This window comes from Oryctolagus cuniculus, chromosome X (assembly GCF_051225735.1).
Source record: "Oryctolagus cuniculus isolate XC-2025 breed Fujian yellow rabbit chromosome X, ASM5122573v1, whole genome shotgun sequence".
Lineage (NCBI taxonomy): Eukaryota > Metazoa > Chordata > Mammalia > Lagomorpha > Leporidae > Oryctolagus > Oryctolagus cuniculus.
The window spans coordinates 76,992,918-77,016,659 of NC_142888.1; the positions used below are offsets into that span (position 1 = coordinate 76,992,918).

Consider the following 23,742-nt stretch of genomic DNA (forward strand, 5'->3'; position numbering starts at 1 on the left):
CACAGCGCTGGATGTTTTTTCCTTCCCGAAGGGCGGAGGGAAGAACAATGGAGAACAGGGCAGGTGGCATTTGTGGTGCAATACTGCCATCAAGTGGCAGTTGTTTTCAGATCCCGCCAGCCCTCCCAGCTGAGCGCCTGTGCACTTGGGGCTTGGCAAGTGAGTGAGTGAAGGTGGTCCCCAGGGTGCAGCTCCAAGCTCTTGGAGGCCTGGGCAGCTCTGTCCATTTGTCAAGTGGGCTTTGAAGGACTCAAACGCATGTAGGGGCAGGGTGCTGAGCTCCAGGTTCCCTGGAGGCTTTGGCCCAGCAGACAGAGCTCACTAGCCTGGTGGCAGCCATTTCTGGGCGGGGCTAGTGGCAGCCTGCTCAGCCAACACTTCAGTGGCCCAAGGCTTCTGTTTGCTTCCTGTCCAATTTATTGGGATGCGCTGTGCCACAGGGTTTTGTGAACAAGGACCCAGAAAGAATTCTTCTCACCTTTCACTACCTCGTAAAAGACCACAGAGTTCCAATTTTTAAAATCTGCTGTGGCAGAGGGTGGAGCTTATCCATTTTTGTTCCTCTCTTCATCGGTTACAGAAGATACTCAGCCTTTCTGGGAACTCCCACGAGGTCCCCAGTCCCAATAGGAGCATAGAACCAGAGTCCTGATAGCAGTGGGCCTTAGTATAGCAGCCGGGTTTACTAGGGCCTAGTAGGGGAATGGGATCCATTGCACTGTGGGCAGAGCCTATGGAGGCAGTGAACAGGGTTATGTCACCCTTCTGAGTACAAGAACTTTGTAGGAAATAGGCATAAAGTACACACAAATTGCTCAGAAATGGACCTGTAACTCTTAATTGTTTTGGGTTATTCTGATAGAATCAGGGCTACTGCATCTGTCTTATGAGACTAAATACCCACCAGAAGCTTCATTTCTAAATTGCAGTACATGGTGGCCACTGAGGAGTGCCCTCCACCACCACCTCTTGGCTGTCCTAGAGACCCAGGTGTAATCAGTGCGTGAGTCCATTTCAGTCCAGCAGAGGAGACAGTCCAGAGTGCCTGTGGCCTGCCTCAGGAACCCCTAAGTGCCTGTAAGACAACAGTGACCTATGAAACATTCAGCTAGGGGCTACTCAGAGAGACTGCAGGCCACACTTCAGATGCCACCGCTTGATGGCTTTGTTGCTCCAGATATGCATGCTGCCTGCCCTGTCCTTCTCCTCCTCTGCCTCCACCTTTTGTGCATGAAAATACAGCAGAATGGCCCCAGATGCACTTGGGCTTGTAAGCAGTGTTTTGCTGCAGTGGGGCTTGGTCCTGAGGGAAGTGATTTCCCCTTTTCCATGCTCTCCAGGCGATGTTTATGTGTACAAAAGACCAAGATGTGTATACTTCTCTTCATATGTTAACTTTTGTGCCTTTTTTGCCCTACCATCAAACCATCCACTGTGAACTTGCTTCCAATTTCATGCGGGATGAGTTCCAGGATTTCCTCTCTTATTTCCTCTCTTTTGTCCCTTTGCAGCGCATCCCAGAGAGACTACAGGTTGACTTCCCGAGCCAGCATCTCTTCTAGGTAAAAGCACAGGCGCAGACCTGGGTAGGAAGCAGGGCATTGTGGGAGCAGCAGGAAGTGACAGGGCCCACCTCAGTAGCCTGGTGGCGGCCATGTCTGGGTGGGACCAAGGGGTGCCTCTGCCCTGGAGCCCTGAGGAGGAGCTATGGCCATCTTCTTTCCTTCTCTTGTCTCAGGTGGAAATGGGCAGCCCCCCTCTCTAAGCTGAGTTTTGTGGAATCTTCCCTTGGTTTTAGGCGCTCCTTTGTGAAGGTGTTTGGGAAGCAGCCATCCTCGTTCTTCACTGGACAGCACTGGATGCTTTTTCTCACAGGAAGAGTGGAGGGAGGACACATTGGGGCAGGGCAGGTGGCTTTTGCCGTGCAATACTGCCATCAAAAGGAAGTCATTTGTGAACCCCACCAGCTCTTCAGCAGTGTGCCTGTGTGGGACTGGCTTGGCAAGGATGTGAGGGAGCAGGCTGTTCCAGGGCCTGCATCCTGGGAGGGCTAGAGTTCTTGGAGGCCCAGTGAAAAGTTCGTCCACATACCATAGGAGCTGTGGAGACCTGGAATACAGGCAGGGGCAGGGGTCCATGCTCCAGGGTGCCTGTCAGATTCAGGTTGCCAAAGCAGAGCTCAGTAGCCTGGTGTTAGCCGTGTCTGGGCGGGGCTAGGCTGTGCCTCTGTCCTGCAGCCCTGAACAGGATCTGTGGGCATTTTCCTCCCTCTTGTGTTAGGAGTAAAATGGGCACATTCACCTGTAGCCTGAGTTTTGTGGAATCTTCCCTGGGTTATTTATTTCTTTAAGATTTATTTAAAATGTTAAAGAGAGGTAGAGACAGCAAGAGAGGTAGAGACAGAAGAGAAAGGGAGGGAGAGGTCTTCCATCTGCTGGTTCCCTCTCCAGATGTTTGCAGTGACCGAAGCTGAGCTGCTGCTGATTGAAGCCGGGAACCAGGATTTTCTTCTAGGTCTCCAATGTAGGTGCAGGGACCCAAGCACTTGTTACATCTGCTGCTTTCCCAAGCGCATTAACAGGTAGCTGGATTGGAAGTTGGAGCAGTTGGGCCTTGAACTGGCACCCACATGGGATTCTGGCACTGCAGGGCTGAGGCTTTAACCCACTGAGCCACAGCGCCGGCTCTGTCTTCCCTGGGTTTTAGGCTCTCCTTGTGAAAATGTACTCGGGGCTTGCAGATGGAAATTGGGTAGCATGAGCACTCAAAGGAGCTGGTGCATTTTCCTTTCTTCTCCCCTCCAAGGTCATCCCATCAGTTCAACCTGCCTCCCAGATCCTGTTACTAAACTGGGTCCCTGTCAATCAAAATAACAAAGGCATGGTTTGGGGTGAAGGCAAGAGAACATTTCACAGGCGGACGGATGAGAGCCTAGCAGACTTGAGGGCCTCATGGTAGTGGATGCATGGGTCAGGTAGAGAGCTTAGGGCTGCACACCAGCAGCTGATCTCCCTGAGACAGGTCAACAGCCCCTTTTAATAACCTGTATGTGAAAGTGGTTTCTCTCTCTAGTTATCAATTCCTTTGCTCCATTCAATGATTGGGTGATTCATTCTTTGCTTCATACATGTGTGCACACACACGCCTTCTCACATTTTGTTCACTTATGCCTATATGTATGTATGCTCATTTTCCTATTAATTTCTCCCATATCCATCTTGGAAATACTGTGCCCTTAACATTGCACACTGATCCCTCCCACCTTGTCCTTTTGCCTGCCACACCTCCTTTGGTCCCTACATGCAGTGACAATCAAGTGTAATTCTCCTGGTGTCCGTGATTCCAGTGATGAGTGCTAAAGAAAGCAAACCTAGAAGCAGCGTGTGTATGATGGGTACACTTACTAGAGTCTGTGTCAGGCAAGCAGCTGGGGACTGAGACATGGCCTCATCCTCCCACAATTGCTCTTGCCCTGTAAGCACATGGGACAGGCCTGTGTTCAACTGGAGTGGAGATCCTGGCTTCCTAGTATCAGAGTACGAGGCAGAGAAGCTGCTTACCCATTACGTGACACAACATTGATTTATTTTTTTAAAAAAAGATTTATTGATTTATTTGTAAGGAAGAGTTAAAGAGGGAGAGTTCTTCTATCCATTGGTTCACTCCCCAAATGGCTGCAGTGGTCACAGCTGGCTGGTCCTAAGCCAAGGGTCCAGGAGCTTCTTCCCGTTCTCCCATGGGGGTTGTAGGAGTGGACGTGGGTCATATTCCACTGCTTTCCCAGGCACGTTAGCAGGGAGCTGGATCTGAAGTGGAACAGCTGTGACTTTAACAGGTGCCTGTATGATATGTCTGCATTGCATGTGGAGGCTTTCCCTGCTATACCACAAGGTGTGCTGAGTGCTGTGGTTTTTTATTTATTATTTATTTGAAAGTTACACGCGGGAGTGGGGGAAAGTGGTGTGTGTGTGTGTGTGTGAGTGTGACTTCCATCTGCTGATTCACTCCCCTAATGGCCGCAATGGCCAGAGCACAGCTGATCTGAATCTAAGAGCCTAGGGCTTCTTCTGGGTCTCCCAGCGAATCCAAGAGCCTAGGGTGGCTTCTGGGTCTCCCACATGGGTGCAGGGGCCCAAAGATTTGGGCCATCTTCTGCTTTCTCAGGCCACAGCAGAGAGCTGGATCAGAAGCAGAGCAGCTAGGACTCAAACCTGTGCCTATATATGATCTTGGCACTCCAAGCGGTGGTTTTACCCTCTGTGCCATAGTGTGGGCCCCCTGTGGTGATTTTCTGACAGATATTTCAGTGGAGTCACCTGAGAGCAAGGATAGGAAGGGACACTCTGCATGGACTGATGGCAAGGGGATGAATACTCATAGGTTCCACTGAAAGGATATGGCAGGGAAAGTCATCTGTTAGTTTGTTTATTTTCCAAAAGCTGAGTAGAACTAATATTCAGGCTGCACATTCTTCAGAATTCCCAGGTGACCCCTGACTTGATGGTGGAGAGTGAAGCCCTCCCTGGAGTGGCTGGCAGCACTGTTCTCAGCCACCTTCACCATCCCATTCCCAGGCCTCATGGAGTGAGGATCATCTGCTGTTTTATTGCGACCAAAGGCACAGAGAGAGACGGGAAAGCACAGCCAGTCCCAGGTACTGTGGGTGCTGGGTTGTCGGTGAGTGATGAGTGTTGTCTCTTCTGCTTTTCAGGAAGAGTCTGTTCATACTGTGACCGCAGCAGAGGCCCTGCGGTGTCAGCAGCCACATGGGGCAATTGTTCACTCTGCCTGGTAGAAGGTGGGATTCCAAGTAAGGGGCAGGTGAGTAATTATCTCTGAATTGTGTGTTCGTTAAGGTTGCATTATGGGAGGACTGAAACTCATTCCAGTTGTAAGGGGATAGCTTAGATAGGCATCGTTGTCCTCCACAGCTGGGCCTGCCCTGAAGGTTAGAGAGTAGCCCAGGAAGACCATCTGGAAGGTAGCCCTGTGGTAGCTGTTCCTGCTTCCCTCAGAGCAAGACTATGTGGCCATGCTGGGCAGTGGCCATGCTGGTGTTTGGTTGTGTTTTTTTTTTTTTTTTTCCTGCACAAAGGGTGGAGGGAGGACCCTTGGGGCAGGGCTGGTGTTGTTTGCATTGCAACACTGCCATCAAGAGGAAGCAGTTTGTGGATCCCGTCTCCCCTGGCAGCTGTGCGCCTGCGCTGCACTGGCTTGGTGGGGAAATGAAGGTGCAGGCGCATCCCGGCTCTGCTCCTTGGGATCTCTCAGAGCCCTTAGAGGCCCAGGCCAGCTTGGCCCCTGGGTCAAGTAGGCTGTGGAGGCCCCAGACACAGGGCCAGGAAGCCCAGCTCCAGGTACCCTGGAGGCTTTGGCCCAGCCAGGCAGAGGGGGCCTCATGTTGGCCATGTTTGGGTGGAGCTAGCAGAAATCTGCTCAGCCAAGACCTGAGTAAGTCCTGGGTTGCGGCCAGGTTACCATTTGCCCCTTGCTACATCCTCTAGGAATTGTGAGGCATAGAGTTACCTGAGCTCTGTAAGGGAGAGGGTTGGTTAAGTCTTGAATCTGTATCCTAAAATACTGTGGAACTCATCCAGTTTCAAAATCTATGGCAGAGAGGAAGCTAATCTGTTTTCCTTCCTGTGTGTTTGGGGCACTGTAGTTACACTCAGCCTCCCTGTGAACTCCCATAAGGTCCCCAATCCCAGCAGGAGCATAAAACCTGCATCCTGATGTCAAATTTCCTTAGGAGAAGCAGAGGGGTGTCCAAGGGCTGTACTGGGGGAATTGGATCCACTGCAGCGTGGGAGGGGCCTGCAAAGGCAGTGAGCAGGGAGGGATCTCGCCTCTAGTACTTGGACTCTCTGAGGAGAGTGGACGTGAAGTACACAGAAATTGAACAGAAATGGACCCGTAACTCTTACTGGTTCTGCTCTGTTCCCTAAAATCAGGAGTTTTCCACCTGCCGTATCAGGAGGCCATGTGCCCAGCAGGAGCCCTTAGTTCTCAATTGCAGAATGAGGTGGCCCCTGGGGGACTCCTTTCCCTGCCTCCTCACCCTAGCTGTCCTGGATACCCAGGTCCAATGGATATGGAACTCTGCCACCATCCGTTTCCTACTCACTGAAAAGGCCCTTGCTGGGGTAGACCAGGCCACTTACAGGACCCACTGAGTGAGTCTAACCCACCCTTGTAAACAAACCTCCTACCAGGGATGTACAAAGAAGGACCAGACGCTATGTTTAAATCATGAAATTCATGAAGGGGAAGCATACCAGCTGCTAGGGAATAATCAGAAACTTCTCCATCTACTTGTGTCAAGAGCTAGATTGCCCTGGAGAAGCTTCAGTGTCAGGTTGCAAAACATGGCAATAAAGGACTGACCTCCACCATCTATCCAGCCTGACAGGTGGGGCCACTCCTCTGTGGAGGAGTCCAGCTCTGTCACTTTTCAGATCAACTTGTGATATCTGCTCAGGGGCCCAGATCCCCCACTTTCCCATTTCTCTAGCCTTCCACGTGGGATGTAATGGACAGACTGTAGGCCATTCTGCTGGATGGCCCTGCTGCTCCAGAAATGGAACCATCCTTTCTTGCCCATCTCTCTTTCTGCCTTTTGTGGCTCAAAAATGTTATTGGTTGGCAATCAATACAGACACCCAGGAATTAAGGTTTACTTTGTTGGGGTACCTGGGCAGGTGCTGTCTCTTACATTCATATTTGCATAGACATGGACTTTATCGCGTCCTTACTCTCTCTGTGTTACTGTGTATGCTTTGCTTCGTTCCTTTTATTTTCTCCTAAATCATCTTTGGAGTGGGTGCTGTAGATACAGATTCCTCCCCATTACCAGGATATCACGTGTGTGTGTTCCCCTGCCAGCCCTCTAGTGGGAGCTGTGCAGCCCATTGACCCTGGGTGAGGTGGTGTTATTGAGGACAAGTGGATGTCTGTGCTGCAGTACCTACCTCCCCTGCTGACAGGCCCACGTGTGGGACCCTTGTCATCTGAAGCCCAGGGCCTGTCATGATAGAGGAACCGGGTGCTCATGCCCCAACTGTCTTGGAGTGAATTTTTTTTTCCATCTTCCTTGTCATATTCTACTCTGGGATCATCAGAATTCCTACATTTAGCCCCTGATAGTATGGCCCCCGCTGTCTCCGCCGTGACTTGGCATGGCTTGGATCCTCCAGTGTGACTTGAATCCAGATTCATTGATCTGAGACCCAACACCTAGCCCACTGGCTGAAGTAATTTCCTTGTCGCCCCAGGTCATGTCTGCCTTTGGTGTGGCCTTCAGTGTGTTCCTTGCTCTCTCCTGGCCTGAGTGTGGGACACTCATAGACTGCAGACCTTGGGAGAAATCCTGTGAGAGTAGCCAAATACTGAGACCTGTGGTCCTGGAATGGCTGTACGTCCTCGCGTTCTGTTCCTTCACAGTACCTCTGGATGCCTGCCTGTTATAATACTTCTGTACTATAGTACCAGTACCTCTGGGTGCCCACCTGAGACAGTATGTCAAAGTGGCCTATAAATCGGGCAGGATATCTGGCCACCCTGCACTTTCTGGGCAAGTTGGCTGTGCGGTACCCAGTGACAAGGTCTGAGTCAGACTGTTTTGGGTGGGCTTACGCCTGAGCCTGTGAGGCCCTTGCCTGAATACCCAAGGGTCAAAGCCAGGTGTGTTGTTGATGGTGCCACTGCTTAGGCACAGGTGCCCTACCAGGGCTGCAAGTGCCTTGAGGGGATTCCCTTTCTCAATGCTGGTCCTGATTGCAGCCCTGGAGGAATGTATTGAGGCCAGGCTGTGTGGACACTGTGATGGTGTGGTGAGTAAAGTACACAGCGATTGGAGAGAAACAGACGGGGCATGGTGACTAGTTACTGAGTTACTGTGTGGTAACTCATCCTGCTCTCCACAATAAGGCAGAGTGGCCATGCTGGGCAGCGGCCATAATTTCTACCCAATAGAGTTTGTTTTTTTCTTAAAGATTTATTTATTATATATATATTATTAATATTATATATATTATATATTGAAAGGCAGAGTTACAGAAAGGCAGAGAGAGGTCTTCCATCCACTAGCTTACTCCCCAGATGGGTGCAATGGCCAGAGCTGAGCTGAAATGATGTGAAACCAGGAGCCAGGAGCTTTCTCCGGGTCTCCCATACGGGTGCAGGGACCCAAGGACTTGGGCCATCTTCCACTGCTTTCCGAAGCTATAGCAGAGAGCTCGATCTGAAGTGGAGCACCTGGGACTTGATCTGGTGACCACATGGGACACCGGCACTACTTTACCCGCTGTGCCACTACTGGCTCTCCAGTAGAGTTTTTTTGCTGCACGAAGGGCGGAGGGAGAACACATTGGGGGCAGGGCAGGTGGCAACTGCGGTGCAATACCGCCATCAAGAGGAAGTTGTTTGCAGATCCCGCTAGCCCTGGCGGCTGTGCGCCTGCGCAGAACTGCCTTGGCAGGGAAATGAGGGTGCTGGCGAGTCCTGGGGCTATGCCCTGGGAGAGCTCAGAGCCCTTAGAGGCCAGGTCAGCTGGCACCCCAAGTCCTGTGGGCTATGTAGGCCCTGAACGCAGACAGGGCCAGGGGGCTGAGCTCCAGGGTGCATGGCAGCTGTTGCACAGCTGGCCAGAGCTTGGGAGCCTGGTAGCAGCCATGTTTGGGCGGGGCTTGCAGAAATCGGCTCAGCTGAGACCTGAATGGGTCCCTGGCAGGGACAGTTTGCCTCCTGTCCCTTCCGCTACAAGCCACCGGGTCAAAAAACCACAGAGCTCTTATTTGGTAGTCAGCCTCTGGTGGAGGCAGTGCTGCTCCATTTTCCTTCCCGGGTTTCTTACACTCGGCCTCCCTGTGGACTTCCGGGTCGGCCCCAGTCCCAGCAGGAGCATGGATCCAGAGTCCTGACTGCAGCAGCAGTGAGCAGAAGCAGCCGTGTTACAGAGGCCCTGGACGGTGGGGCTTGTGAGCTGATGAGACCCTTGCTGGTGTGGGAGGAGCCAGTATAGGAGGTGCACAGGGATGGGTCTCCCCCTGAGTCCCTGGACTCTCAGGGGCTTGTGAGTCAAGTACACAGCGATTGGAGAGAAACAGATGGGGCACGGTGACTGGTTTTGCTCTACTGCCCTTAGTCAGGATTCTGCCTCTGCTTTCCCAGGAGGCCAAGTGCCCCTCAGAAGCTTAGCTCTAGGTTGTAGAACATGGCAGCACTGAGAACTGCTCTCCCTGCCTCCTCACCCTGGCAGGCCTGGACACCCAGGCCCCTTCCCTGTATGGCCCTGGATCCTTTTGTTTCACAACTCTTAAAGCAACACTCGCTGGGCTGTGTCAGCACCAGCGGGAGGAACCGGATAGCTTCAAACGCACCTGTCAGAAATGTTCCACTGGGAGTCTACACAGAGAGAGTGGAAGCCACAGTTCAAGTGCTTCCATTTGGTTACATTGTTGCACCAGAAATGCCTCCTGCCCAGTCCTTCCCCACCTCTCCCTCCACTCTTTGTGGATGAACACATAAAAGAGTGGCCCCGAATCCACTAGGCCTTAGAGGCAGTGTTTACTTCATTGGAGTCCTGATTTGCTTTAAGCTTCTTTACTCTCCCTGGGGAATGTTCCTGGGTACAAAACAACAAATACACTCGATACATCTTCATTTCCTTTCTTACATCATCTTTTTATAACAAAGGTTTATTTCAAAGTGAGAGCTATGGAGAAGGAAAGAGAGAGTTTCCATCCGATGGTATGCTCCCCAGATGGCCACATTGGCCAGGACTCAGCCAATCCAAAGCCCGTAGTCAGAAGCTTTATCTGGGTCTCCCACGTGGATGCAGAGGCCCAAATGCTCTGGCCAGCTTGTGCTGTTTCCCAGGTACATTAGCCAGGAGCTGGATTGGAAATGAACAGGTTGTGACCTGGCACCCATACAGGATGCTAGCGTCACAAGTGGTTGCTTTGCACACTACATCATGATCTGATTGCATCTTGTTGTACGTTTTATGCCCTAAAATCAGGTTATCCATTTGCCAGGTTTCTGAGCACACTTGGAGATTTTGTAAAGCCCTGGTAAGGTCTTGTCTTCTGGGAATCTTGGGTCCTAACTTCATGTAGGATGAGTTCCAGGATTTCCTCTCTTATTCATTTCCTCTTTTTTTGTCCCTTTGCAGCCTATCCCAGGGAGGGGCCAGGGGAGACTTCCCAGGTCAGCATCTCATCAAGCTCAAGGAAGCCGGAGTTGGCCTGGGTAAGAAGCTGAACTTTTGGGAGCAGCACGAATCGACAGTGTCCACATCTGGTGGGAGGAAGGGGAGGATGATGCCTTGGCTCAGCTGCATGGAGTGTCCCAGGTTGTGGCTCCATTTGTCGAGGAGTCCAGAATGACTCCACACATGTAGGTCACCTAGTTCAGGACCATTAGTTTCCTTTACCTTCCAGAGCATGTGACTGTGCACACACACACACACACACACACACCCTATTCAGCCCTACCCCTTCACCAATTGACTCCAATTACATGTGCAGAATTTCTCACCTCTGAAATTACTGTCACGTGTGCTTGTGAATACTATTTCCATTCCTTTTATGTGCCTGAGGGATCCACCTTGGATACAGATAGTTTGTAATTAACGTGCCAGCCAAGTATGTATTTTCCTTGGAAAACCTCTGGGAGTCCTAGACAGTTGACCCTGGGTCAGGTACAAATAGTGTGGGTGTCTTTGGTGTGGCCCCGGCTTCCCTCCTGACTGGCCTCAGTGTGGGACCCTCATGTCTGCAGAGCAAGGGGGAGTCTGGTGAGAACAGACAGGCACTGAGGCCTGTGGTCCTACGATACCTATTACTCCTCATCTTGGCACCTTCCCCATCCTTACCTGCCTGCCTGAGATTTCCTGTCATGCTGTCTGTCAATAACACTGTTAGGATATGGCAGCCACGGACCTCATGGTCAAGGTGGCCTTGCAGAGTGCAGCTAAAACGTCCAATTTGACCTGTCACAGGTGGTCTGGGTCTCAGCCTTTGGGCACCTTGTCTGGATTTCCTAAGGGCAGACCTGGCTTCTAGGGCCAATGGTGCACAATGGGAATGTGTAATGCATTTCTGGGTGTAGCAGTGGGCAACTTTATCAAGCAGAGCCTCATCCAGCCCATGAGAAGGGTGTAGAGGCCAGGGTGCACAGGTGTGGAGACTTTGCAGCACCTAGTGCTGTGTGGTACCTGTTCCTGCCACCTGCAGAGCTAGCCAGAGCAGCCATACTGGGCAGCAGCCCTTCTTGTTCTCCATTAGACAGCACTGAGTGTTATTTCTTGCATAAAGGGTAGAGAGAAGACCCACAGGGGCAGGGCCAGCATCTCACCTAGGATAAGGATCTGTAGCAACCTTAAGAGAGGGTATTGAACATTGTGGGGGCAGCAGTAATGGACAGGGGCCTTGTACAGTGAGTTGAAAGAATTTAGCAGATTATTCTAGCTGTTTTCCCAGGCACATTAACAAGAAGCTGGATCAGAATTGGAGCAGCCTGAGCTTGATCAGGTGCAAATATGAGATTCTGGTATTGCAGGCAGTGACTTTACCTGCTATGCTGCCTGCCCCATGCTACGATTTTCTGATACATGTTCATGTCGAGTCACTGAGAACATAGACAAGGAGGGACACACTGCAGGGATAGATGACAAGGGGATGGGTACTCATGAGTTGTGCTGAAGGGACACATGGCAAGAGAAGTCTGTCCTGTGCCTTCACAGGGCATCTTGACAAGAGAGAAATCTCTTTTACTAGCCCCCGACTTAGCCTTGCACAGTTCCCAAAGCTGAGTATGTTTATGTCAAGCTGCACATTCTTCAGAATTCCCAGGTGACCCCTGACTTGATGGTGGAGAGTGAGGCCCTCCCTGGAGTGGCTGGGAGCACTGTCCCCAGCCACCTTCTCCCATCCCATTCCCAGGCCTCATGGAGTGAGGAACATCTGCTGTTTTATTGCAAGCAGAGGGGCAGAGAGACAGGGAAGCACAGCCAGTCCCAGGTACTGTGGGTGCTGCGTTGTGGGTGAGTGATGAGTGTTGTCTCTCCTGCTTTTCAGGAAGAGTCTCTTCATGCCGTGACAGCAGCAGAGGTCCTGCGGTGTCAGCAGCCCCTCAGGAAGGAGACAGTGCTGAGGTAGGTGGGTTCCTGGCATGGGGGAGAAGTGAGGTATTCCCCGCAAGAGCAGGGCTCTCTCTCTCTTACTCAAGGGAAATGCAGGGTGCTCAGGCCTTTGACTTCCTGTGGTTGAATGTGGGCCCCCTTCCTACACATGACTGTTACTTCTGTGATCTCCTGATGGGTCTTGGTCGCAGATCAATATCTCAAGACCCTCAGGCTACTTGGGATTTATGACCCCAGGTCATGTCTGTCTTTGGTGTGTTCCTTGCTCCTTCCTTGCCTGAGTGTGGGACCCTCGTTGTCTGCAGACCTTGGGAGAATGCTGTGAGAGGAGGCAGGTCCTGAGGCCTGTGGTCCTGGGATGGCTGTGACTCCTCACTCCCTGTTCCTTCCCAGTCCCTCGGGGTTCCTGAGACATCATGTTAAAGTGGCCTGTAGTGACTCAGAATATCTAACTGTCCTGCACCTCCTGAGTAAGCTGACTGTGCAGAACCCGGTGAAAAGATCCCTCTTGGACGAATGTTGGATCAGTTGGGTTCTGAGCCTGTGAGTCCCTGGACTATGGAAGGATACAGGGAATTCCAGTTCTAAAAGGCAGCTCATGTAGATACAGGCATCCTCCACATCAAGGGTTACCCAGAAGGTGAGGCAAGTACTCCTAGTGCCTAGAGTAGCCCAGGAAGGCCATCTAGAATGCTGCTCTGGGATGAGGACAGTGCAGTACCCTGTGCTATTTGTTAGTTGTACCTGCTCAGCGCAGAGCCAGCTGCCTCTGCCATGCTGGTCACCAGCCATTCTGTTGCTCCATTGTCAGCACTGGGCGTTTTTTGCTGCGGGAAGGGCGGAGGGAGGACCCGTGGGGGCAGGGCAAGTTGCATTTGCAGTGCAATACTGCCATCAAGAGGAAATCCTTTGCGCGTCCTGACAGCCCTTTGGGTTGAGTGTTTAGGTGGTACTGGCTTGGCAGGGAAACGAGGGTGCACACGGGTCCCAGGGACATGCTCTGGGAGGGCTCAGCGCAGTTGGAGGCTCTGGCCAGTTCGGCCCCCTTGTGGTTTGGGATGTGGAGGCCCAGACACAGGCAAGGACTGGATGCCGAGCTGAGGGTGCGTGGCAGCTGTGGCTGAGCTAAGCAGTGCTCCAGATCCTGCTGGCGGCCATGTTTGGGCGGGGCTAGCAGAAGTCTGCTCACCAAGACTGAAGTGGGCTCAGGCCACCATTTGCTTTCTGGGCAATCCCCTGGGAGGCAGGGACGATGATGGGGTTAGGTGAACTAGGACTCTGAAAGGACTCCTTCAGCCGTAACTCCGACTCCTAAAAGACCACAGAGCTTACCCAGTTTCAGAATCTGCTGTGGCAGAGAAGAATAATAGATATGAGAATAAGAATAGGTATAAGATACAGAATAAGAAGATAATCTGATTTCATTCCTTTTGTTCTGCGTCACAGAAGTTATGTTCATCCTCCCTGATAACTCCCATGAGGATCCCATTCCCAGCAGGAGCATGGAGCAAGAATATTGACACTAGCGGTCCTTAGCAGAAGCAGCTGGGTTGACAGGGGTGATTCTACTGGAATGATACCACTTACATAATGGGAGGAGCCTGCTGTAGCTCTTCCTACTCTTCTCAGAGCCAGGGAGAGTGGCCATGTTCTGTATAGCGCGCTGGGCTTTTTTCGCTGTGCAAAGGGCGGAGGGAGGACCAGCTAGGGCAGGGCAGGTGGCATTCACAGTACAATACCGCCATCAAGAGGAAGTTGTTTGCAGATCCTGCTAGTCTTGGAGGCTGTGCGCCTGCGCGGGACTGGCTTGGTAGGGAAATGATGGTGCAGACAGGTTCTGGGACGGAGCCTTGAAAGTACTTAGAACCCTTGGAGACGCGGGTTAGCTTGGAACCCTGCATTGTGTGGTCTTTGGAGGCCCCACAAACAGGCAGGGCCAGGGAGCTGAGCTCCAGCATCTGTGTGGACTGTGCCTCAAAAAACCAGAGCTTGGGAGCCTGGTGTCGGCCATGTCTGTGGCACTAGTGGAAGCTTCTTCCCTGGAGCCCTGAGCGGAAACTGGGTGTTTTCCTCTCTAGTCTGGTCTTAGGACTAAATGAGGGAGTCTCACTCTCTAGGCTGAGTTTTCTGGAAGGTTCCCTGTGGCTTAGCAGCTTCCTGATGAAGGTCCACAGGGACTTGTGGAGGGAAAGAGATTTCGGTGGGCACTAATGACAGCTGGTTATTTTCTTTCCTCCGACCCTGAGAGCTGTTCGGCTCAGCCTGCCTACTGCATACCATGAGAACCCCAGTCCCCACAGCAGCAGGTACCCAGTCCAGAGGGGAATGGTCCACAGCAGCACTAACAGGAGTACTGGGCACCCTCCCTAATTGAATGGGAACGGATTCTTGGTGAAGAAGCCTTAAAAGGCAGTGACCAGGAATTGGCTTTGCTCTTGAGACTCAGCGTTTCATGAAGGGGTACGAGGGTATAGCACGCAAACTACTAGAGAGTAGCCAGGAACTTGTCCACCCACTTGGAGAAGCTTGTTTCAGGTTGCAAAACATCAGCCACTTAGGACTGGCCTCCTGCCTCTGCAGCCTGGCAGGCTGGGCTGCTCCTTGTGGAGGATTTCAGCTCATCATGCCTGTTCAGGAGCCCCATCCTGCTTTTCCTTACTTGAGGAACCTTCCACGTGGGATGTGGATGGACTGGACGCAATTCTGAAACAGCTTCTGTTGGGTGATGCTGCTCCTCTAGAAATAGAATCATCCTCTCTTCTCTGTTTCTCCCTCCACCTTTTAGGGCCAAAAAAAAATCTTGGTTCCTGCCAAACACAGATAGCCAGAAATTAAGGTTTACCGGGTTGGGTTACCTGGGCAAGTGCTGTTGCTTACTTGAAGGCTTTCTCTGTAGACTGTCAATGTCAGTGGGAAGACATGAAACATAACTTTTGTATCTGTGGGTGTATCGTCTCCTTGAGAGGTACTGGTCAGAATATCATCTTCACCACTCCAGGTTTTCTGTGCAAACTTGTGGTGTTTATACTCAATCTCCCTAGGTCCTGTCTCCTTCGCTAGGATACTGCTTTTATGAGCACAGTAAGTCAAAGCTTCACATGGAATGAGCCAGAATTTCCCTCTTGTTCTTGCCTCAGTTCCTCCCTCCTCTCTTCATGACCCCAACCCAGAGAGCGCCCAGAGATAGCTACTCTAGCCAGAATTTTGATCCTCTTAAGGACTCAGGAGCAGCCCTAGCAGGAGTGGGCATTGTGGGGACATCAGGAAAAGGAGGGGGGTCCAAGTCCACCCAGTGCACAGTGAGGGTGATGCTGTGGATTGCCAACAAGGAGATAGGTCCCCCACACTGCATTTCTAAGGTTGCCAACCAGGGTTCAAATGAATGAGCCCTGACTCCAGAAGGCAGCAGATCTTGGTTGGGGCCTGTGACTTTGTAACTGTTTCTAGAAGCTCTATGTGAAAGTGAGGTTGTACTCTCTGCTCGCCTCCCCACATGTTCTTTTATTCATTCATTTCATTCATTCATTCACTCATTCATACTTGCACACATATATTGACTTTCTCGCATAGTTACTCTCTCTCTGTGTTAGGGTATATGCTGTGCCCCGTTCCTTTTATTTTCTTCTGTATCCACCATGGAGACCCTACTGTTGACATTCCTCCTGTTACTGAGTTATCATATGGAGTATTTTCTCTTCCAGTCCTCTAGAATGTGTTGTGCAGCCATTCACCCTGTTTCAGGTGCTAGAAGGGCAGGTGGATGTCTGTGCCACAGCACCTGCCTCCCCTCCTGACTGGCCCAAGTGTAGGACCCTTGTCATCTGAAGCCCAGGGGCTGTCATGTAGGAGCCAGGTGCTCAGGCTGACTGTCTTGGGTCACGGATTCTTCTTTGGCCCCTATTCATGTAACTGATCTCATGCCTGTGCATCTTTCCTATTGGTGTCTAAGTTTTAGAGACCTGGTGGATGAGCTTACCTTCCAGCACCAAATGAGAATGCCCAAGTCGGCGCTTCTCAGGTAGGAGGTAGCTAGTTTGGAATCCACCTGTGCACCCAAGCAGGGTGTTTCCGGCATTGTCATCCATATCCCCTGGGAAAGATAACAGCGGTGTTTGCATGTGTTGAAGGACATTCCTTTGAGCTTCTTGGGGAGAATTGCTGGATCTCTGGGCAAACACCTAACCTAATCCTACGTTAAGGGCTACCAGCACCCTTTGCTGACCACAGACAGGGTGGACTTGGACAATTTCATGGCTGGGTCTGCAGCCCAGAGTTGTGAAATTGGTGATGACTCTGTGTTCCTTTGGACTGCGTCTATGCTGCTGTATGGCTGCACCCAGGGACTATAGGCATACCATCTGGGCCGCTTGTTAACCCACATGTTTTCCCATCAGAGGAAGCCAACTAGCAACACAAGGCTGCATTCAGAACATTGACCATTTTTGCTGACCACAAGTGCTTGTGGAAAAACAGACCCGGGACCCCTCACTTTGGAGTATGATGTCCAACTTGATGTAATGATCCTCAGTGGGATCCTTGGCATCCTTCGCCGCTATGTAGGAAGGCGGCTGAGAATGTGTTGTTGGGACCTGTGTCACAGACCTCTGTTAATCAGAGTGAGGGGAAGTCAAACTAGAATGCACATAGCTCGGCTTCCTTATCTTGTTCTCTGGGATCATCAGCATTCCTCCATTCAGCTCCTGACAGTATGGCTCTGCTGTCTCCCCCTGACTTGGCGTGGCTTGGATCCTCTGGTGTGAATTGAGAACAGATTCACGGACCTGAGTCCCAGCAGCTGGCCTGGTGGCTGAACTTCCTTGTCATCCCACTCAGATAATGTGCTTCCTCTTCAGGATGGCTTTGTTGCTCCAGAAGTGCAGCCCCCCTCCCCACATTTTTTTGCATGAAAATACAAAAGAATGCCCACAAATGCAGTTGGCCTTTCAAGCAGTGTTTGCTGTATTCACCTTTTCCTTGATCATCTTGCAATGTTCTTGCGTAGAAAACATCAGAAGACCAAGATATTTCACTTATCTTTATATATCATCTTTTTATGCATTTTAGGCCATGTGCTTACTAGGTTTCTGGGCACACTGGGGGAATTTATAAAAACCTGGAAAGTCTGGTCTTCTGAGATTGAGTTGTGTTTTGCAGAGAACTTGGTTCCAATTTCATGAAGGATGTGTTCCAGGATTTCCTCTGTTCTTATTTTCTCATTTCCCCTCTTTTGTCCCTTTTCAGCTCATCGCAGAGAGAAGACAGATGACTTCCCAAGCCAGCGTCTCTTCCAGGTCAAGGACATGATAGCAGGCCTGGATGGGAAGTTGGACATTGTGGGAGCAGCACGAAGTGCACATCAGGTGGGAGGACAGAGGATGAAGCCCAGCCCCACCCCCGTGGTCCTAGGTGGTCACTGTCTTTAGAGTGCCCCAGGCTGGGCTGCATGGTGTGGAGGAGGTGAGAGTGGCTGCACACATGGAGGACACCTTGTCCAGGACCTTGGTGTGCTTTACCTTCCAGGTAGCTCCAGTGCAGGTGTGGCTGTGCCCCCATTCAGTCCTGTGCCTACACTGATTCATTCCACCTGCACACGCAGACACGTTGTCACCTCTGAAGTTAATTGATCAAGAGTACATCTGTGTGCTACTCCCCTTCCTTTTATGCCCCCACATCTGCCTCAGACATCACCCGTGAATGAAGGGCTGTGGTCCTGGGATGCCTATTGCTCCTCATCTCTGCTCCTTCGCATTGCCTCTCGGTCCCTGTCCTTACCTGCTTGCCTGAGACTTCCTGTCACACCATCTGTCCATAACACAGAACGTGTGGCCGCCATGGACCTCATGGTCAGGCTGGCCTTGCAGAGTGCAGTGACAGGTCTGATTTGGCCTTTCCCAGGTGGTCTGGGTCCCAGGCTTTGAGCACCTTGTCTGGATTTCCTGAGGGCAGACCTTGCCTCTAGTGGCAGTGGTGCAGCTTGGTAGGTGTAGGTGTAATCCATTTCTGGTGTGGCAATCCATAGCCTTAGCAAGAGGAGCCTTTTCCAGCCCTAGAGAAGGATATAGCGGCCAGGTTGCTCAGGCATGTTTACCTTGTAGCACCCAGTGTTGTGCAGTATCTGAGCTTGCTCCCTGCAGAGCCAGCCAGAGAGCCATGCTGGACAGTGGCCATTATGATGCTCTACTGGAGAATGCTGAATGTTTTTTGTTGCTCAAAGGGTGGAGGGAGGACTCACGGAGGCAGGGCATGTGGCATTTGCGGTGCAATACTGCCATCAAGGGGAAGTTGTTCGTGGATCTTCCGGCTGTGCACCTGCGTGGGGCTATCTTGGCAGGGAAGTGAGGTTGTAGGTGGGTCCTGAGGGCCCTGTCTGGGAGGGCTCAAAACCCTTGGAGACCCATGCCAGCTTGCTCCCAGGGTCCGATCCTGTGGGTTGTTTAGGCCCTGGACATAGGTATGGCAGGGGCCAGAGCTCCAAGCTCCAAGCTCCCAGCAAGACGGAACTCAGGAGCCTGGTAGCGGCCATGTTTGGGCGGGGCTATGGGAAACATGTGCAGGCAAGACTTAAGTTTGCCCAGGCCTCCATTTGCTTCCTGAGCAGTCCACTGGGATGCGTGAGGCCATTAGGTTTTGTGAACTAGGACCCAGAAAAGATCCCTTCAGCCTTGGCTCTAACTCCTAAAACACCACAGACCTTTTTCCAGTTTCAAAATCTGCTGTGGCAGAGAAGGAAGCAAATCCCGTTGTCTTTCCTCTGTTCCTGGTTCACAGAAGTTACACTCAGCCCTCCTGTGAACTCGCATGAGGTCCCTGGTGCCAGAAGGCACATAGAACCAGAGTCCTGAAGCCAGTGGTTCTTAGCAGATGCAGCTGGGTTGACAGGGGACCCCCTAGGGGGGATGGGATCCACTGCAGTGTGGGAGGAGCCTGCAGAGGCAGTGAACAGGGAGGGATCTCATCCCTCTGAATACTGGAGTTTGTTTGATAGGCATGTGCATAAAGTACACTGAAATTGCTCAGAAATGGACCTGTAGCTCTTCCTGGTTTGGGTTTGTTCCGATAAAATTGGGTTTCTGTGTCTGCTTTATTAGGAGGCCAAATGCACACCAGAAACTTCAATTCTAAATTGCAGTGTATGTTGGCCACTGAGGAGTGCCCTGCACTGCCACCCCCCGCCCCCCTTGGCTGTCCTGGAGACCAGTGTAATCAATTTGAACTCTGTTTGCATTGGTTTCAATCCAACTGAGGAGGTACCTCCCAAAGTGGCCACGGCCAGCCTCAGGACCGCAAGTGCCTCCAAGTCACCTATCAACATTCATCTAGGGGCTGCTCAGACAGAGTGCAGGCCACACTTCAAATGCTACCGCTTGATGGTTGTGTTGCTCCAGATACGTATGCTGCCTGCCCTGTCCTCCTCCTCCTCTGCCTCCACCTTTTGTGCATGAAAATACAGCAGAATGGCCCCAGATGCACTTGGCCTTACAGTGTTTTCTGTACCAGGATCCTGAGGGAAGTGATTTTCCCTTTTCCTTGCTCTCCTTGCAGTGTTTATGTGTACAGAACAACTAAAGAACAAGTTGTATCTGTGCTTTCTTCATATGTTGGCTTTCGTGTGCATTTTAGGCTCTGCAATCAGGTCATCTACTCACCAAGTTTCTTAGAACACTAGGGAAAATTATGGATCTCGTCCTCTGACAATGATTTGTGCTTTCCAGAGAGCATGGTTCCAACTTCATGAAGGATGCGTTCAGAATTTCCTCTCTTTGGTCACTTGGCAGCCATCCCAGAGAGGGGACGGGGAGACCACCCAAGTCACCATCTCTTCCAGCTGAAGGACACAGCAGCAGGTGTGGGTAGGAAGCAGGGTATTGTGGAGGCAGCAGGAAGTGACAGGGCCCACATCAGGTGAGGGTGAAACCGGAGGCTGACCCCCTAAAAGTCCCATCTGGGTCACCATGATACAGAATATAGGATGCTATTTACATTACCCTGTGCTTATTAATAAATTCCTAATATTAATAAGCCTGTGTGGGTTCTTGCCTAATATTCAGAGAAGAATTCTAAATACCGGCATAAATGAATGAGGCAGCATGATACATTTTAAGCTTTTATTCACTGGGCGAAATGCACAGGAGAGTGAGGGCTCTATCGAAAAGAGAGAAGGAAATCTGGATTCTTACCAAGTACCAGGAGCCAGCCATGTGGAGGAACATGTAGGCCCGGAAACATGGGGCAGGTGGGCCAAAGGCCACGCACCCTGGAGGTACAGGGCAGCACCGGCCCACAATGGCAAAAGGCCAAAAAAAGGGCTGGGCCCACCGTGTTAATTAGCCTGATTGGCCAGTGGGCACACAGGTATGATCAAGTAGGGGCATGAAGTCACACAGGGGCGTGGTAAAGGAGTGCTCTTCCAGCTCACAAACCTAATCACTTTTATCCTAAATGCCTGCCTACAAAAAGGGACCAGAAGGAGACATGCAAGGATGATGTATTGGTTCACTTCTCCAGGCTGCCCTGGACCTCCTGGGCAAGGTGGCATTGCAGGGCTTAGTAACAATGTCCTAAATCCTACTGTTCTGGGGTGGGCTTAGTTCTGCTCCTGTGGGGCCTTTGCCTGGATCCCAGAGGGCTGAAACCAAGTGTGGTTTGGGAGGTGTAGGTGTAATTCATTTTTGCATGTAGCATTGGGCAGCGTTACCAAGCAGATCTTTATCCAATCCAGGAGAAGGGTGTAGATGCTAGGATGCACAGGCAAGGTGACCTTGCAGCACCCAGTGCTGTTCGGTATCTGCTCCTGGCAGAGCCAGCCAGAGCAGCCATGCTGGCAACACCCATTCTGGTACTCCTTTGGACAACACTGAGTGTTTTTTCTTGTGCGAAGGGCGGAGGGAGGACCTGTGGGGGCAGAGCAAGTGGCAATTGCGGTGCAATACCGCCATCAAGAGGAGGTCGTTTGCAGATTCCGCCCGACCTGACAGTTGTGCGCCTGCGCACGACTGGCTTGAAAGGGAAATGAGGGTACAGATGGGTCCCCGGGGCCGTACCCCAAGAGGGCTCAGAGCCCTTGGAGGCCTGGGCCAGCTCAGCCCCCTGCGTCTTGTGGACTGTCGAGGCCTTGGATGCAGGCAGGGCCAGGGAGCCATGCTCCAGGGTGAGTGGCGGCTAAGGTCCAGCCGGGCAGAGCTCCGCAATCTGGTGGCGGCCATGTCTGGGCGGGGCTAGCGGACGTCCGCTCAGGGAAGACCCCAGTGTGTCCAGGGCAGTGGCCAGGCGACATTTGCTTCTTGCTCTGTGGGATTAGGTAGCTTGGACCACCGAAGGACTCCTTAAGCCTTGACTGCATCCTAAAGACAACAGAGCTCTTCTAGTTTCAGTCTGCTGTGGCAGAGCTGGAAGCCAAGCCGTTTTCGTTCCTCTGTTCCTGTGTCACGGAAGTTACACTCAGCCTCCCTGTGACCTCCTGTGAGGTCCCCAGTCCCAGCAGCAACACAGAACCAGAGTCCTGACGCAAGAGCTCCTTAGCAGAATCAGCTGGGTTTACACTGGTCCTATTAGGCGAATGGGATCCATTACAGTGTGGGAGGAGCCAGCAGATGCATGGAACAGAAATGGATCATCCCCTCTGAGTGTCTGTACTTTGAGTGGAATGGGTATAAAGTAAACTGAAATTGCTCAGATATGGACCTGTAACTCTTACTGGCTTTTGTTTATTCCAATAAAATCAGGCCTTGTGGGTCTGCTTTATTAGAAGGTCAAATATCCACCAGAAACTTGAATTGTAAATTGCAGTGTATGTTGGCCACTGAGGAGTGCCCTCCACCACCACCTCCCCTTGGATGTCCTTTAGACTAGCTTGTGTAGGTACTGGGATGCTGCGGCACCTAAAGCTGTGCAGCAGCTCCTCCTGTTCCTTTCAGAGCCAGAGTGGCCAGGCTGGGCACAGCCATGCTGGGTACCTCCTTGACAGCACTGGGCATTTTTTGCTGCCAGAAGGGTGGATGGAAGACACGCAGGGGCTGGGCCGGTGGCATTTGCAAATGTGATCAAAACGATGTCATTTCTAGATCTTGCCAGCCCTTCTGACTGCTCCTGTGTGGTACTGGCTTGGCAGGAAAGTGCAGACAGGTCCCAGGACCGCGTCCTCAGTGGGCTCAGAACCTGTAGAGGCCCGGGCCAGCTGGGCCCACTGTGTCATGTGGGCTCTGGAGGCCCCAGACTCAGGCAGGGCCAGGGAGCTGAGCTCCAGGGTGCATGGTGATTGTGGCTTGAAAAACCAGAGCTCGGGAGCCTGGTGTTGGCCATGCCTGGGTGGTCCTAGTGGAAGCCTCTGCCATGGAGTCTTGAGCGGGAGCTGTGGGTATTTTCTTCTCTCCCTTTGTCTTAAGAGTAAAGTGAGCTCCCTGGGCTGAATTTTCTGGAAGGTTCTTTGTGACTTAGCAGCTATCTGGTGAAGGTCTACAGGGCCTCGTGCAGGAAAGAGGGGTCAGCACCAATAACAACTGGCTCATTTTCTTTTCTCTGACCCTCGTAGTCTATCTTTTCAGCCTGCCTACCACATCCCATGAGGACCCCAGTTCCTGCAGCAGGTACACAGTCCAAAGAGGAATGGCCTGCAGCAGTACTAACAGGTGTACTGGGCACCCTCCATAACTGAAAAGGATGTATTTATTGTGCTGATGAATGAAGCCTTAAAAGGCAGTGACCAGGAATTTTCTTTGCTCTTGAGGTGCAGAATTTCATGAAGGGGATCCAGGGTAAAGCGCACAAACTGCCAGAGAATAATTAGGAACTTCGTGTGTCAAGAGACAGGTTGTCCTAGAGAAGCTTCAGTTTCAGGTTGCAAAACGTGGCAGCTGCCAAGAACTGGCCTCCACTGCCTCTGCAGCCTGGCAGGCTGGGCCACTCCTTGGTGGAGGAGCTCAGCTCTGTCACTTTTTCAGAGCAACTGATGGTACCAGCTTGGGTTGATCTCAGTTTTCCTCACACATGGGATATGATGGACCGTCCAGACGCTATTCTGAAACAGCTTCCGCTGGATGGCACTGTTGCTCTACAGATGGAACCATCCTGTCTTCCCCATCTCTCCTTCCACCTTTTGTGGCTGAAAAAAATCTTGATTGGCCCCAAGTACAGACACCCAAGAATTAAGGTTTCCTTTCTCTGAAGAATGTAACTGTCACTGGCAGGTTGAAGCTGTCTGGTGCAAGTAGTTTGGCTGTCTTTGTTGTGACACCTGGCTCCCTCCTGACTGGCCTCAGTTTGGGAGCATCATGTCTGCAGAGCAGGAGAGAGCCTTGTGAGAACAGACAGGCACTGAGGCCTGTGGTCCTGCGATGCCTGTAACTCCTCATCTTTGCTTCTTTCCTTACCTGCATGCCTGAGACTTCCTGTCACACCGTCTGTGTGGCCACCATGGACCTCATGGTCAGGCTGGCCTTGCAGAGGGCATTGACAGGTCTGATTTGACCTTTCCCAGGTGGTCTGGGTCCCAGGCTTTGGGCACCTTGTCTGGATTTCCTGAGGGCAGACCTTGTCTCTAGTGGCAGTGGTGCAGCTTGGTAGGTGTAGGTGTAATCCATTTCTGGTGTGGCAATCCACAGCCT

The 23,742-nt window shown here is 51.7% G+C and overlaps 2 protein-coding genes across 37 annotated transcripts in view; both read left to right on the plus strand.

Moving 5' to 3' along the window:
* LOC149119678 (uncharacterized) overlaps positions 1-4,798 on the plus strand; it is a 119,999-nt gene extending 115,201 nt beyond the window's left edge. Inside the window, exons 11-12 of the mRNA XM_089324034.1 lie at positions 1,512-1,562; positions 4,712-4,798. The gene's annotated coding sequence lies outside the window, so the exon portion shown is untranslated. The remainder of the gene's footprint in view (positions 1-1,511; positions 1,563-4,711) is intronic.
* The window catches only part of LOC103351904 (uncharacterized), a 250,964-nt gene continuing 231,933 nt past the window's right edge, over positions 4,712-23,742 (plus strand). For 34 of the 36 annotated variants that reach the window (XM_089323984.1, XM_089323983.1, XM_089323990.1 and 31 more), the window contains exons 1-4: positions 4,712-4,821; positions 10,172-10,248; positions 12,078-12,154; positions 17,384-17,502. In XM_089323984.1, coding sequence (XP_089180110.1) covers positions 17,443-17,502 — 60 coding nt within the window. In that variant the 5' untranslated portion in view covers positions 4,712-4,821; positions 10,172-10,248; positions 12,078-12,154; positions 17,384-17,442. Of the gene's footprint in view, positions 4,822-10,165; positions 10,249-12,077; positions 12,155-17,383; positions 17,503-23,742 lie in introns of those variants that run through there. The other 2 variants (XM_089323994.1, XM_089323997.1) reach the window with 1 other exon arrangement.